The sequence below is a fragment of the Nerophis ophidion genome, linkage group LG16 (assembly GCF_033978795.1).
Source record: "Nerophis ophidion isolate RoL-2023_Sa linkage group LG16, RoL_Noph_v1.0, whole genome shotgun sequence".
Classification (NCBI taxonomy): Eukaryota; Metazoa; Chordata; class Actinopteri; order Syngnathiformes; family Syngnathidae; genus Nerophis; species Nerophis ophidion.
The window spans coordinates 7,568,936-7,586,719 of record NC_084626.1 but is presented as its reverse complement, the minus strand read 5'-3'; the positions used below and the strand labels follow the sequence as shown (position 1 = coordinate 7,586,719).

General features: G+C 39.8%; 1 protein-coding gene across 9 annotated transcripts in view; it reads left to right on the top strand.

The window, feature by feature from the left end:
• The first annotated feature begins 2,772 nt into the window (after positions 1-2,772).
• kif21b (kinesin family member 21B) overlaps positions 2,773-17,784 on the top strand; it is a 265,011-nt gene continuing 249,999 nt past the window's right edge. For all 9 annotated transcript variants that reach the window (XM_061922660.1, XM_061922656.1, XM_061922658.1 and 6 more), the window contains exon 1: positions 2,773-3,204. In XM_061922660.1, coding sequence (XP_061778644.1) covers positions 3,164-3,204 — 41 coding nt within the window. In that variant the 5' untranslated portion in view covers positions 2,773-3,163. The remainder of the gene's footprint in view (positions 3,205-17,784) is intronic.

The window sequence follows — 17,784 nt, the reverse complement described above, 5'->3', positions numbered from 1 at the left end:
AATTGATTAACGTGGACCCCGACTTAAACAAGTTGAAAAACTTATTAGAGTGTTACCATTTAGTGGTCAATTGTAGGGAATATGTACTGTACTGTGCAATCTACTAATAAAAGTTTCAATCAATCATGTATATGTGACAATAACATCTACGGCTTTTAGAGAATGCAGTGCGAAACTGCACACCCAACAGCTGTAAATATACTCCTCCCCTCTTAACCACGCCTCCAACCACACCCCGCCCCCAAACACGCCCCCCGCCACACCCAAGGACACCCCCCAACCTCCCGAAATCAGAGGTCTCAAGGTTGGAAAGTATGACCTTCAGTTCTGAATAATGAGCAAAGGCAGAGTTTGTAGTGTCTTCTTTAACTTGCTTTCCATGTTTATGTCCTCACTGTCCATGGAAAATGTTTTCCGTGCCATTTGCTGTTTGACGCCGGTATTATGCTAATTAGCAGCCTGAAAACAGGTGGATCCACTGTAGGAATAGCCTGCATGTCTTCTAGCACAGTGGTTGTCAACCTTAATTCAAGTACCCCCTAATCAGAGCAAAGCCTTTTTGGTTGAAAAAAATAGATAAAGAAGTAACATACATCACTATGTCATCAGTTTTTGATTTATTAAATTGTATAACAGTGCAAAATATTGCTCATTTGTAGTGGTCTTTCTTGAACTATTTGGAAAAAAAGATATAAAAAAAACTAAAAACTTGTTGAAAAAGTGAAAAGTGATTCAATTATAAATAAAGATTTCTACACATAGAAGTAATCTTCAACTTGAAGTGCCCTCTTTGGGGATTGTAATAGAGATCCATCTAGATTCATGAACTTAATTCTAAACATTTGTCCACAAAAAAATAAATCTTTAACATCAATATTTTGGAACATGTCCACAAAAAAATCTAGCTGTGAACACTGAATATTGCATTGTTGTATTTTTTTTTCTTCACAGTTCATGAACTTACATTCATATTTTGTTGACGTATTATTAAATAAATATAATTATAAAGGATTTTTGAATTGTTGCTATTTTTAGAATATTTAAAAAAAATGTTACGTACCCCTTGGCATACCTTCAAGTACCCCCAGGGTTACGCGTACCCCCATTTGAGAACCAGTGTTTTAGCACATACACGGCAATGGCTCTGTCAATGTTGTCCTGGCTAGCAGTCCCTGCGTTAAAATCCTTAGGTGGTAGAGGTGAAGTGGCATCGGAGTCTGTGTCTCTATTTACTAGCTTTTCGAATCATGTTGCTTTTGTAGCTGTTTCAGCAGATTTGAATTGCTGTTTTGGGCAGTAGATAGGATCGTTGATCCAAGACACAACTTATATTTAACTAAAATGTTCTTTTCTCAGTGCTCAACAAAAGAAAAGTAGTGAGAATATCTCCATGTTAAGAAACTCGACTCTGGCTCCGCAATATGTCTTGTTAGTAAACACGGACACCCCCCCCCTTCCACAAACACAGTGCGCCTCTCTTCTCCGGCTTGTGACACAAGAAGAACTCTCCATTAAAACACACTCAGATCTTCTGTTTCTAGCTGATACTACATAAGAAATAACGTAAAATTAACGCATCATGTATTAACGGTAACTGAGTTACTGAATATAAAAAATAATGCGTTAGACTGCTAGTTACCACTGAAAATAACGGCGTCACAGTAATGCGTCCCAACACTGATGGTCAGCCACATCATGCTAAGTGGTCAGCCACATAATTTTACGTGGCCCACCGCATCATTTATTTTAAGTGGCCAATCATGTCATTTTATGTGGACTGCAGCGTCATTTTAAGTGGCCCGCCACACCATTTTATGTGGCTATCCATGTTATTTAAGTGGTCAGCCACATCACGTTAAGTGGTCAGCCACATCATTTAAAGTGGCCCGCCACATTATTTTAAGTGGTCACCCACATAATCTTATGTGGCCAGCCCGCCACATTATTTTAGGTGGTCAGCCAAATCATTTTATGTGGCTCGCCACTTCGTTTAAAGTGGCCAGTCACATAATTTTATGTGGACCGTAGCGTCATTTTAAAATGGCCCACCATTTCATTATATGTGGCCTGCCACTTTATTATTATGTGGCCCGCCACTGCATTTCATGTGATATGCCCCATTAACTTATGTGGTGCGCCACATTATTTTAGTGGTCCCGCTGCATTGTTTTAGGTGGACCCTAACCTAATTTCTCCTGGCCTCGTGCCACATTTTATGTGATATGCCATATTAGTTTATGTGGCCAACCACATCATCTAACATGCCCCTGCAGCATTATTCTATGTGCTCCTGCCACGTTATTTTACGTGGCCCGCTGCATCATTATGTGGCACTCCGCCTCATTTACGTGATATACCCCATTAATTTTTGTGGCCCGCCAAAAAAGGACTAGGAATAATAAAGCACTTTCGGCCGAAATGCATGTTTTATTCTTTCAAATTCGACGTGAAAATGTCCTGCATCCAAATGCACATTTGTTTTTTTTATATTCTGATCCATCAATCTGCTAGTAGAAAATACAGTTATCAAACGTTTATTATTCAATGTGTGTAACAAGGCTATAATACATTCATATTCATATATTAAATGTTACATGTGGCCCTCTGAGGGCAGCCGTATTTGCGACGTGGCCCTCAATAAAAACGAGTATGACACGCTTGATGTCGATCAACGTTATTGAGACGGTTAAAAAAAGGGTCAAGTCTCTTCTTTCGAGTGAGTTGAACAATTCCGACAGTCTTTGAAGGCATCATTTGCCGGTGTGACTGTCTCGCCTCCCTGAGCTGAGGCGTTACGGCGTCCTTCTCACAGAAACAGCGCGGCGCTGTGAGGCGCTCACACGTGCTCGAGAACATCATGTAGTCGCCGTACCACGCCGCCACTAACGCCAGCTTTTCACTCGACCAGTTTCAGCCGTTGGCTGCCGAGCGCCGACCACAGAAGGGCCGGAAAAGATGAGCGCCACGGCAGGGGAGAAGCAGACAAGGAGTTCGGAAGACGCAGCCGGTCGCCGGCAGCTCTTGACGGCTTTGCTCCCTCTGACCTGAGACGCCGAGAGCCGCCGCGCCTCCTCCTTCATGCAGTGGATGAGCACCTCGGCCACAAACCAATAACCACACCGGAGACCTTCGCACCCTGCCGGGGGGCACCTGAGACGAAACAATGGCGAGCCAGGGTGACTGCTCCGTGAAGGTTGCGTTGAGGTAAGCCTGTTTGCATGTATACCTGTGCTTATATGCATTATTATACACATTATACGCATTATTATACACATGATGTGCATTATTGTGCATATTACACACATAATACACACGTTGTGTCATCAGTCTCAAGCTTCATCATGCACACCTGCAGGTCATCCGCTGAATCATGCTGCAACATTTCATGCCTGCATTATTCTCAAGGTGTGCAATGTGCATGCACGTCCTCCACTCTGTGTTTACATCAAGGGTGCCCAAAATGGGTCCTGCGGGACAAATTTGGCCCGTCATGTCAAATGTAACACATATTCTTTGAGATCTATTTCAAGCTGCACAATCATTGGAGACAGGTGCAAGGCTAAACTGTAAAAAAAAAACAAATGTCAGTAGATTTTATGTAAAATGCACACTGTAAAATACAGAATATTTTTTGTGGAAAAAACTTCAAGCTCAGTTGCAAAAATGTTACCGTAAAAACAAGAATGGTACCATTTTTATTTTAAACTATTGCACTGAAAAAAATATTATTGTAACATTTTCTGTCAGTGTTAGAGTGGTGCCTTTTTGTACACATAAATAATTGTATATTGTATAGCTCAGTTGACAAAATGTCACCGTAAAAATAAGACTAGTACCGTTTTTAATTTGCAGTAAAAAACTGTAAAAAAAAAAGGGCCCTGGATTTTTCTGATTTCTTAATGCACTGTAAAAACAATGGCAGCTCAGTCGCCAAACTGTTCCCATAAAAATAAGTGTGGTACAATGTAAAATGTATTTATAGAGTTTTGCACTGAAAAGGAATGCCATAAACTTTACAGTAAGACATTTAACTAATTTAGTGTAAACATTACAGTCTATTTTACAGTACAATATTGGTGATTGAGCTGCCAATATTTTTACTGTAAAATGAATATATATTTTTACCGGCCAACTAGTAGCCATCTATTGAACTGTGTTCATATACTGCACGGCAGTATGAGGCTCATAAATACTCGTGGTGTTGCATGGTAATAATCGCTGTTTGGCCCATGGACCATCGGCAGAATTTGACTTTGGCCCTCGAAGGTCAAAAGTTGGGGCCCCCCCCCGGTCTACATGAAACACAAAGGAGACGTGACAAGGACAGGTGTGGACACGAGAATGGATTCTTTCCCTAAATGATTTTCACCAAACTAAAACTGTGTCTTTATTTCTGAGCTTGTTCAATGCATCTTGAAAGCACAAAGGCTCCTCCAAGCTGTGCCTCTAGTCAAGAATGCAGCCTCAAGGTTTTGTCGTCATAAGAGGACATTTTGGCAACAATGTGCTTGTTTTGGTGTTTTTTTTATAAATCTCCTATCTCCTCATGTTTGCATTCGAGGCATGAAAGTTAGCACAGGTCACATTTGGGTTCCTCACTAAGCCCATGTTGTGCTCCGTGAATGTGGGGTTTGCGGACACTTTTAGTGAAAAAGCGTGCAATTGAAGGCAGCCGCCTCCCCAGGGCAGCTTCAGAGTCACTTTTCCTATGAACCGCTGAGTGGATCTCCTTTGTGCATGCTCACAGTGACCGTAACAGGAAGTGGGCTGGGCGGCTTTGACAAAATAACAAAACCGAGGGAAGAAAAAAAAAGGGGAAGCCTCGTTGCCAGCTGGTGGCCGCTGTTTTTCTGAAGTTATTGATTGAGGAGCCGTTGTGACAGCTGTCATTTGTTCTGCTTGCTCATCACTTTTTTATCCATTATCTCCGAGTGGGTTTATTACTAAAAGTGCTGAAAGTATCTTTAGGATTTTAGGACTATGCCAAGATTAAACACAGTCTGTTCCTGGATTTGCATGAATTTAAAATAATTTAAGAAATGTTGCAGAGTCCGGCTATCATCGTCATAATACCTTTCCTAAATGTACGGCACCATTCACATAGTTAAATTTTTCATAGAGCACAACTCTTACACAAGGCTAAAAAAGAGCTTTACAGAAAATTACAAGCAGGCAAAAATAAAAATATTAAATAATCATAAAAATAATCATGCTGTATTTTCCGGACTATATAAAAGCCACAGCCACAAAATTTTAGAGAGAAAAACATGTTTCCATACATTAGCCGCACTTATAAGCCGCAGATATATCAATCAATCAATCAATGTTTACTTATATAGCCCTAAATCACTAGTGTCTCAAAGGGCTGCACAAACCACAACACAAACCACTACGACATCCTCGGTAGGCCCACATAAGCGCAAGGAAAACTCACACCCAGTGGGACGTCGGTGACAATGATGACTATGAGAACCTTGGAGAGGAGGAAAGCAATGGATGTCGAGCGGGTCTAACATGATACTGTGAAAGTTCAGTCCATAATGGATCCAACACAGTCGCGAGAGTCCAGTCCAAAGCGGATCCAACACAGCAGCGAGAGTCCCGTTCACAGCGGACCCAGCAGGAAAACATCCCAAGCGGAGGCGGATCAGCAGCGCAGAGATGTCCCCAGCCGATACACAGGCAAGCAGAACATGGCCACCGGATCGTACCGGACCCCCTCCACAAGAGAGAGTGGGACATAGGCGAAAAAGAAAAGAAACGGCAGATCAACTGGTCTAAAAAGGGAGTCTATTTAAAGGCAAGAGTATACAAATTAGTTTTAAGGTGAGACTTAAATGCTTCTACTGATGGCATCTCGAACTTTTACCGGGAGGGCATTCCAGAGTACTGGAGCCCGAAATGAAAACGCTATATAGCCCGCAGACTTTTTTTGGGCTTTGGAAATCACTAATAAGCCGGAGTCCTTTGAACGCAGATTTCTTGCCGGGACATGTGGTACAATACAATCGGCAAGATAGGATGGAGCTAGACCGTGTAGTATTTTATACGTAAGTAGTAAAACCTTAAAGTCACATCTTAAGTGCACAGGAAGCCAGTGCAGGTGAGCCAGTACAGGCGTAATGTGATCAAACTTTCTTGTTCTTGTCAAAAGTCTAGCAGCCGCGACATAGGGAGACCCGAAAATAATACGTTACAGTAATCGAGGCGAGACGTAACAAACGCCTGGATAATGATCTCAGCGTCTTTAGTGGACAGAATGGAGCGAATTTTAGAGATATTACGGAGATGAAAGAAGGCCGTTTTAGTAATGCTTTTAATGTGTGCCTCAAAGGAGAGAGTAGGGTCAAAGATAATACCCAGATTCTTTACCGAGTTGCCTTGTTTAATTGTTTGGTTGTCAAATGTTAGAGTTGTATTATTAAATAGAGGTCGGTGTCTAGCAGGACCGATAATCAGCATTTCCGTATTTTTGGCATTGAGTTGCAAAAAGTTAGCGGACATCCATTGTTTAATTTCATTAAGACATGCCTCCAGCTGACTACAATCCGGCGTGTTGGTCAGCTTTAGGGGCATGTAGCATAACAGTGAAAGCTAATACCATATTTGCGTATGATGTCACCTAGCGGCAGCATGTAGATGTTGAAGAGTGCAGGGCCAAGGACCGAACCCTGGGGAACTCCACACGTTACCTTAACGTAGTCCGAGGTCACATTGTTATGGGAGACACACTGCATCCTATCAGTAAGATAAGAGTTAAACCAAGACAGGGCTAAGTCTGACATACAAATTCGTGTTTTGATACGTTCTAATAAAATATTATGATCGACGGTATCGAAGGCAGCGCTAAGATCGAGGAGCAGCAACATAGATGACGCATCAGAATCCATCGTTAGCAATAGATCATTAGTCATTTTTGCGAGGGCTGTCTCCGTGGAGTGATTTGCCCTGAAACCGGATTGAAAGGTTTCACATAGATTGTTAGACGCTAAGTGTTCATTTAACTGCTCTGCAACAATTTTTTAGAGGATTTTTGAAATAAAGGGAAGGTGAGACACCGGTCGGTAGTTTACCATGAGGTCAGGATCGAGGTTAGGTCTTTTAAGAAGAGGATGAATAACCGCTTTTTTGAATGCTAGGGGAACAGTGTCCGAGGAAAGTGATAAGTTTATAATATTTAGCACTGATGGACCTAATAATACAAAGAGCGCCTTGATCAGTTTCCCAGGAAGAGGGTCAAGTAAACATGTTGTTTGTTTCATTCCTTTTACATGTTGTAACAATTCCTCTATTATTATTTCCTCAAAACGAGAGAAACTATTTTGGAGGGCAGTATCCGCCGTATATACAATCTTATCAGTGTTAATAGAACCCAGTTGTAGCTGGGACGCATTGTCTTTAATCTCCTTTCTAATGACTTCAATTTTCTTACTAAAGAATTGCATAAAGTCATCAGCTGAGTGGGTGGAGCTACCGGAAGGGGTCCCTTGTTGGGATAGCGATGCTACCGTACTAAACAAAAATTTAGGATCGTTTTTATTACGGTGGATGAGATTTGAATAATATCTAGCTTTAGCTAAGGTAAGCATGTGTTTATAAGTTATTAAACAATCACTCCATGCTTGATGGTGCACCTCAAGTTTAGTCGTGCGCCATTTGCGTTCCAGCTTTCTACATAATAATTTCTGAGCTCTAGTTTCTTCTGTAAACCACGGGGTACGCTTTTTTGGAGCCTTTTTTAACTTTAGCGGTGCTATGTTATCAATGGTTTTGCGCAGGGCGTCGTTAAAGTTGTTAGTGAGGTTATCAATAGAGCCCACATACTTTGGGAATGGTGCCATTACCGAGGGCAGTAGGTCAGCAAGAGTTGTCGTTGTGGCCGTATTAATGTTGCGGCTGTTATAGCAGTTATTATTATTATTAGTTTGACGAACATGCGTCTGAACCTCGAATTTTATAAGGTAATGATCGGACAATACTTTAGTACACGGGAGTATCGTAACTTTGGAAACGGTGATACCCCTGACAAGCACTAGGTCTATCGTATTACCGTTGCGATGCGTGGGTTCATTTATTATTTGTGTGAGACCACAGCTATCAATTATAGTCTGTAGCGCTACGCAAGGTGGGTCCGATGGGGTATTCATATGGATATTAAAGTCCCCCATTATGATTATATTATCGGCGTGTGTCACTAGATCAGCAACGAACTCTGAGAATTCATTGATAAAGTCCGAATAGGGCCCTGGGGGGCGGTAGATAACAGCCAGGTGTAGAGGGAGCGGTGTGACAGACCTCATAGTAAGCACCTCAAACGATTTATATTTTTTATGTTAGGACTAAGGTTAGAGTTTTCGTTGTATATTAATGCGACCCCCCCACACCTTTTAAGAGGACGGTCAATATGCGCATGTGTAAAGTTAGGAGGACATGCCTCATTTAGCGCAAAAAAGTCGTTTGGTTTAAGCCAGGTTTTGCTGAGACCGATGACGTTAAGATTGTTGTCTCTGATGATATCATTACCTAACAACGTTTTGGGAGACAATGATCTTATGTTTAAAAAACCTATATTATAGGTAGTGGGCTGTTTTAGGGAATTTTTTATCAAATTATTCGTAGTAGCAATATTAATAATGTTGTGTTTATTATGCCCAGTGCATTTAGTATAATTACGACCATATCTAGGAATTGATACGACGGGAATTTTCCGATTGTTTGTTTGTTACTTTGATAAACTGCACGCATAGTTAGCCACCTCAGTAGAACGCATGTCCAACTCTGAAACAATCAAAGCAGAAAAAACTTGTTCTAATTTAACTGACTCCTTACCCAGACCAGAGATCTTCCATTTAAATTCGGCTTCAGGATGGAGGGAAGTGGTGTTCTGTGGGGATTAGCCTTCTGCTTTGTTTTTAGCCCCGCTCGGCATCCGCGTTTCCGATCACACCGCTGGCGTCTGCTCCGTAGACGGCCCCCGCTTCTACTATACTCCCCTGCTTCACAGGCCGCTGGATGTAGCCGTTGAAGTATTCCCGTGCTAGTTAGCAGGTCTAGCAAGCACACGTCTTATCATTTCAAAACGGCCCGATCTGTCCACATCCAGAAGTGTCTGGCGGTCGTACGTGATCACAGAGTGACCACGATTTGAGCCAGCCATAAAGTTTGTAGAATTGTCCTGTATTTCTGCCAAATCTTCCATATTTAGCAGGAGCTCCTCGATGTAGCAGCCCTTCCGGGCGCCGCCATCTTGGAATTGAAATATATGTTGTTAAAATAGTTATTTACACATACATTTTCTGTAAATGCTTATTTACATACCTTAATTATTTCCAAACGGTGTCTGTAACACGGCAGTAAAACATCTGATCAAACAAAACAGAAATCATCGTCATGGACCCACTGGCTGCTGAAGCTAGCTCTCCAATCAGTAAACAGACTCAATAACTCCACGGATTTAGGAAATTTACTGAGGAATTTGCATAACTAAAACAATACAAAAATAATTATGTATGTTAATAATACTAGCACAGACATTTGTAAACGTGTTAGCATATTTGCTAATGCTAACGATGCTAGCTTGGTTACATTATAATAGCATGAAAACACTCCTGCAGACATCACACATGGGACGGTTTAGTAAGTAAGAATTGTTCTAGTTTTATTGTAAAACTTACGAACGTTGCTTGGAGTGATGAATGAAGAGTCATTATGAGTAGAAACGCTATGGACAACTGGAAGACTGAACAGCAATTCAGTTGGGGTAAAAAAACAGTACCGATAAATAGAAAGACACCTGCAGTGAGCGAATTAGTCCAATAGATTTATTATTGCCGTCCGCGAATAAAATCCAGTCGTTCAACAGTCCGGGGTCTTCGCTGTCGTATTTTACGCCTCATAATGCGCCTCACATTTTCGATGGGAGACAGGTCTGGACTGCAGTCGGGCAGGAAAGTACCTGCACTCTTTTTTTTACGATGCCACGCTGTTGTAACACGTGCTGAATGTTGCTTGGCATTGTCTTGCTGAAAAAGACGGCGCTTAGATGGCAGCATATGTTGTTCCAAAACTGCATTAATGGTGCCTTCACAGACGTGTAAGCGACCCATGCCATAAGCACTAATGCACCCCCATACCATCACAGATGCTGGCTTTTGAACTTTGCTTCGATAACAGTCTGGATGGTTCGCTTCCCCTTTGGTCGGGATGACACGATGTCGAATATTTCCAAAACAATTTACCACTTTGCATCAGTCCATCTTGGATGATCTCAGGCCCAGAGAAGCCGGAAGTGTTTCTGGATGTTGTTGATAAATGGCTTTCGCTTTCCATAGTAGAGCTTTACCTTGCACTTCCAGATGTAGCGACGAACTGTATTTAGTGACAGTGGTTTTCTGAAGTGTTCCTGAGCCCATGTGGTGACATCCTTTAGAGATTGATGTCGGTTTTTGATACAGTGCCGTTTGAGGGATCGAAAGTCACGGTCATTTAATGTTGATTTCCGGCCATGCCGCTTATTTGGAGTGATTTCTCCAGATTCTCTGAACCTTATGATGATATTATGGACCTAAAATGTTGAAATCCCTTAATTTCTTGCAATTGCACTTCGAAAAAACGTTGTTCTTAAACTATTTGACTATTTGCTCACGCAGTTGTGGACAAAGGAGTGTACATCGCCCCATTTTTTCTTGTGAAAGACTGAGCATTTTTTGGGAAGCTGTTTTTATACCCAATCATGGCAGCCACCTGTTCCCAGTTAGCCTGCACACTAGTGGGATGTTCCAAATAAGTGTTTGATGAGCATCCCTCAACTTTATCAGTATTTATTGCCACCTTTCCCAACTTCTTCGTCACGTGTTGCTGGCATCAAATTTTAAAGTTAATGATTATTTGCAAAAAATATGTTTTATCAGTTTGAACATAACCTATGTTGTCTTTGTAGTGCATTCAACTGAATATGGGTTGAAAATGATTTGCAAATCATTGTATTCCGTTTATATTTACATCTAACACAATTTCCCAACTCATATGAAAACGGGGTTTATATATATATATATATATATATATATATATATATATATATATATATATGTATATATATATGTATATATATATATATATATATATGTGTATGTATATATATATATGTGTATGTATATATATATGTGTATGTATATATATATGTGTATGTATATATATATGTGTATGTATATATATATATATGTATATATATGTATATATATATATATATATATATGTACATATATATACATATATATATATATATATATATATATATATATATACATATATATATATATATATATATATATATATATATATATATATATATATACATACACACACAGTGTTTTCCCCCAGGAAATTTGTTAGTTAAGGTGGTGTGTCTTCAGGGGAAAGTGGGTGTATGTATGTACTTTGTGTGTGTGTATATATATATATATATATATATATACACATGTATATATATGTATATGTATATATGTGTATGTATATATATATATATATATATATATATACACATGTATATATATGTATATGTATATATGTGTATATATATATATATATATATATATATATATATATATATATATATATATATATATATATATATATATATATATATATATATATATATATATATTTAACTCCAACCCACAACAAAAACACAGGAATGTATTCATTTAAACTATAACAATGCAAGTCTATCTACTGCTGATATTAAAGCTCGGGATGATCTTGATATCGGATATCAGTCTGATAATAAAACAAGTGTATTGGTTAGCATACGAACTATCCGATACAAGCGGTCAGTCTTGCAGCACCATTTATTTGTACAAAGCTGGACAATCAGTTTGCAGCTACAGTAAATGTCCTCCTTGTTTTTAGTCTGATTGATTGATTGAGAAGTTTATTGAGATCTTAAAGAATTTAATCCATGTAATGCTTTAAAAAGGCAAATGGATGGCACAAAAAGCCAAAAGGTTTGTTTCCATTGTGGTCCATTAAATATTCATCACATTTGATATATTTAAAATATATATAACCTGTTAAATCCAGGGGGTGCTGTGTATATAAAAAAAATATGTAAAAAAATTGATAAATTGTGTATATATACACAGCATACATGTCAGGTAGTTAGAAAAACAATGTATACAAAAAATGGGGGAAGGGGGTGTGGAGGTTATATACACAATGTACATAAGTCGAGTTATTTACAAAAGGCAAACATGCCCGGCTTTACTGTAGGCTATTAGGAGTTAGTACCTACTGTCTACAACTGCTAAGCACACAAAATCAAACAATGTGTAATACTGTACTGTCCTTAATATGTCTAAAACATGACAGAAAGGTATTACATGTACCCAGCAGCATTCAATTTACTGCATAATTCTCTTAATTTACCGTATTTTTTCAGACCATAGGGCACACCAGGTTATAAGGCGCACTGCCGAGGAGCGACTCTATTTTCATCCATTAGGCACACTAGATTATATATTCTATTTCTACAAACCCCGTTTCCATATGAGTTGGGAAATTGTGTTAGAAGTAAATATAAACGGAATATAATGATTTGCAAATCCTTTTCAACCCATATTCAATAGAATGCACTACAAAGACAACATATTTGATGTTCAAACTCATAAACTTTATTTTTTTTTTGCAAATAATAATTAATTTAGAATTTCAGGGCTGCAACACGTGCCAAAGTAGTTGGGAAAGGGCATGTTCACCACTGTGTTACATCACCTTTTCTTTTAACAGCACCCAATAGACGTTTGGGAACTGACGAAACTAATTGTTGAAGCTTCCATTTTTTCCATCCATTTTCTACCGCTTATTCCCTTTTTGGGGTCGCGGGGGGTGCTGGCGCCTATCTCAGCTACAATCGGGCGGAAGGCGGGGTACACCCTGGACAAATCGCCACCTCATCGCGGGGCCAACACAGATAGACAGACAACATTCACACTCACATTCACACACTAGGGCCAATTTAGTGTTGCCAATCAACCTGTTGAAACTTTGAAAGTGGAATTCTTCCCCATTCTTGTTTTATGTAGAGCTTCAGTCGTTTAACAGTCCAGGGTCTCCGCTGTCTTTTTTTACGCTTAATAATGCGGCACACATTTTCGATGGGAGACAGGCCTGGACTGCAGGCGGGCCAGGAAAGTACCCGCACTCTTTTTTTAACGAAAACTTCACAGATGTGTAAGTTACCCATGCCTTCGGCACTAATGCACCCCCATACCATCACAGATGCTGGCTTTTGAACTTTGCGTCAATAACAGTCTGGATGGTTCGTTTCCCCTTTGGTCCGGATGACACGATGTGAAATATTTCCAAAAACAATTTGAAATGTGGACTAGTCAGACTACAGAACACTTTTCCACTTTGCATCAGTCCATCTTATATGATCTCTGGCCCAGAGAAGCCGGCGGCGTTTCTGGATGTTGTTGATATATGGCTTTCGCTTTGCATAGTACAGCTTTAACTTGCACTTACAGATGTAGCGACAAACTGTATTTAGTGACAGTGGTTTTCTGAAGTGTTCCTGAGCCCATGTGGTGATATCTTTTAAAGATTGATGTTGGTTTTTGATACAGTGCCGTCTGAGGGATCGAAGGTCACGGTCATTCAATGTTGGTTTCTCCAGATTCACTGAACCTTTTGATGATATTATGGACCGTACATGTTGAAATCCCTAAATTTTTTGCAATTGCACTTTGAGAAATCTTGTTCTTACGAAGGTTGTGGACAAAGGGGTGTATCTTGCCCAATTCTTTCTTGTGAAAGACTGAGCATTTTTTGGGAAGCTGTTTTTATACCCAATCATGGCACCAACCTGTTCCCAATAAGCCTGTACACCTGTGGGATATTCCAAATAAGTGTTTGGTGAGCATTCTTCAACTTTATCAGTATTTACTGCCACCTTTCCCAAGTTCTTTGTCACGTGTTCCTGGCATCAAATTCTAAAGTTATTGATTATTTGCTAAAAAAAAAGTTTATCAGTTCGAACATCAAATATGTTGTCTTTGTAGCATATTCAACTGAATATGGGTTAAAAAGGATTTGCAAATCATTGTATACCGTTTATATTTACATCCAAAACAGTTTCCCAACTCATATGGAAACGAGGTTTGTATATGTAAAATACTTCCTTGTGGTCTCCATAACATGGGGGTTCTTTTGTCAAAATGTTTCATAGATTATGTTTTACAGACCATCTTCAAGTCGCTTTTTGACCGTCTCTTCAGAAGGAACTGTTTTGTGGGCAGTCTTATTTACGTGACTCACCTTCGACAGCGTCTTTTACCCGCCATCTTTGTTGCACCCGTCGTTTTTAGCGCTTCCATAGCGAAGCTACTGACAGATATAAGTTAGAACTGTACGCTACTTTGTATTAAAAATGACAATGGCGGAGGAAGAACGCACCACAACAAGAGGCTAGAGAAAAAGAAGAAGCTTATTGACTGTAATGACGAACGCCTGTGAGTTTTCAGGGCTTATGCAGAAACCAAATACACATCAGCAGGATTAAATAGGTAAACAAAAGTTGGTTTTGCATAATATTGCGTAACAAAATACCAGATAATTTCTCCTAGTAGGTGCCATTTTAGGGTTCTTATACACACACCATAATAATACTGAAGCACATTACGTCTGACTACGGTAGCTGTAAAGCTAGCGGTATGGCTTCATATCTTACCAAAGTCGTACTAAAACAATTTGACTGATTTTTGAGCGCCTTGTGTAATGTTCTATATTCACAATGAAACATCAATTTTTTGTGTGTTGCTTGCTTACGGTACTTGCTCGTGTCATTTATTGAAAAAGCGTCAACCTGCAGTTCACATTTCTCTTATGTGTGACTGCTATCTACTGGTGACACTTATCATTACACCATGTACCTTATAAAATTGCTTCAAGGTCGTTACGGACAACCACAATTAGTATGTACATAAGGCGCATCGGGTTATAAGGTGCACTGTCCATTTTTGAGAAAAGAAAATTATTTTAAGTGTGCCTAATAGTCCGAAAAATACTGTACTAATCTATTGTGACCACCCTTCTCAAATTTAAAGACAGCATAGTAAGTCTATCACAAGGTTAGTGTTTTTCAAACCAACCGTTGTTTTCTAAGTTATTTTAAGTGCTGACATGCTATCGGACTAATGTTGGTGTCGGCCAATACTCAAGGCTCCATTATCGGTGTTAGAAGTGATAAAGTTGTGTGGGCAAGGCCCTAATTACTGCTGTACTATTTCTACGACTTGAGCACGACTCCCAAGTTGTAATTAAAGAGCGTTTGAGTAGTGACAGCGAGTGTATGTGTGCCTATTTGCACGCTGCCTAAGTGGTACCCAAAGTGAATTTGACAGGAAACAAGAAGCATGCGGAGAAAGATAACTTCCCGACTGACCTATCAGGCCTTAAACCCGAGAAAGTTGGCAACCGACAAAGGGGGGTTGGGGAGGCTGGCGTGTTGTAATTGCTCCCATGTTGCGGCGCCCCCAGGCGAGGCTGCGTGAAGTGTGCACGGTGAAGGGGAGCAGGGAGGTCAGAGACCCAGTTTGAGTCTGTCCCACTTCCTGAATGTCTGCGCTGGCTTCCCTAAACAATGACCACGAACTTGACCTACAATCCTGCATTCAAACCGGGCCGCTCTGAGAATGGGGAAGGGATATATAAACACAAACCTACACACACACACACACACACACACACACACACACACACACACACACACACACACACACACACACACACACACACACACACACACACACACACACACATACACACACACACACAAACACACACAAACACACACACACACACACACACACACACACACATACACACACATGCATGTGTTAATTGGGACGATTGTTTTTTTTCGTTCAGATTACCGGTTATCCCGTAATTCCAGGAATTCTGAAATATCAATTCAAATTCAAACTGTTAATTCGTCAACATTTTTCAACTATTTCGAAAAATTCTAGGAGAGTTGTGCTAGTATCAATATTTTAAAAATCCCCAAATTTCCATGAAATTTCCATTCAAATGAATGGACATATCATATTTCTACAAAGCCCTAAATTCTAAAAATGTTGCACCATTTTTGCAACCATCCACACACAGACACACACACGCACGCACGCACGCACGCACGCACGCACGCACGCGCACACGCACACACACTACTCTTCCGAGATCTTGAACACAAAAAATGTAAACCCTTTCCCAAAGTTACCGGTTCCTCGGAATTCCCGGTAATTTTTTCCCTATTGACAATGAATGGGAAACATACTATTGACTACATATCCCACATTTCTCAAGCGATTTGAAATTTCAACTCAAATTCAAACAGGTACGTCAACATTTTTCAACAGTTTCAAAAAATTCCAACACCAACCCGTTCATATCATCTAGAACAATGAAAAAAAAAAATCCCAGGTTTTTCCGAAATCCCCAGATTTCCAGGAAATTCCCATTGAAATGAATGGACGTTTCATAGTTCTACAATGCCCTAAATTCTCAATAAGTTGTGCCATTTTTTTACTCTATTCCGCCTTTATAACCATCCACACACTAATCTTTCAAGACCTTGAAAGCAAAAGGTTTTTTCACTTTCCAAAGTTACCGGTTTTCCCAGAATTTCCAGTAATTTTCCCCACTGACAATGAATCAGAAATATACTGTACCTGTTAGGTGTTTGAGCTTAATGGAGTTCTTTATGCGTGCACATGAACGACACTTTCATCGAGTCCTTAACATCAACGACCTCTCTCCGAGTATACTTTATTCTCTTCTTCTGTTGAACACACAACTGCTGCGGTGTTAAACACTACACAGCACCAGAGCGCTCCAAGGGGAGAACATGCGCTACAACATCCAACCTCTACAACACAGCCACACAGAGTAAGAGCGCAGATATATACAATCTTAACACCCCCACTCGCTATTAGCTCACTGTGTTAAATCAATTGTAAACAATATTTTAAGAACATTTTCCATCATCCTGTTTTGTTAAGATTCCTCCTTCTAGTCTTTATCCCAAAATGCCACACATATTCTGTGAAAAACATTTCAACTTCAGTTTAGTAGCTGGTTTTGTCAGGATATCAGCAACCATTTGTTCTGTAGGGCAATATTCCAGTGATACCCTACCAGTAGCAACAATGTCTCTTATGAAGTGGTATTTCACATCAATGTGTTTGCATCTTTGTCTGTTAACAGGACTTTTAGTGAGTGCAATCGTACCTTGATTGTCTTTGTACACTTTTTTCACAACATATTGATAGTTATCAAGTCCTTTTAGTAGCTGTTCGATGTAAAGACACTTCTGTATAGCTGAAGCTAAAGAAATGTATTCTGATTCACAGGTAGAAAGAGCTACTGTTGGTTGTTTTCTTGTCTTCCATGAAATTAATGAACTGCCTCATGTGCTACGTCTGTCTGTTTCATTTGATGCCCAACTTGCATCACAATAAACGGTCAGACCGAGTATTTCAGTTACATTCTTGTTGAAGTTAAGTCCTTGTTCTGATGTACCTTTTAGGTATCACAGTATTCCAATATTCCATAGTAGGTTCATTAAAGTGTTGAGATAGTTTACTCACAACAAAGCTTATGTCAGGTCGAGTGAATATGTATAAGTAAATTAAACTTCCCACTGCGTCTCTGTACTGTCTTGGAGGTTTCAACTTTTCAGCATTTTCTGCATATTCAAGTTTTGGTTCACAAGGAGTTTCTCTTGGTTTA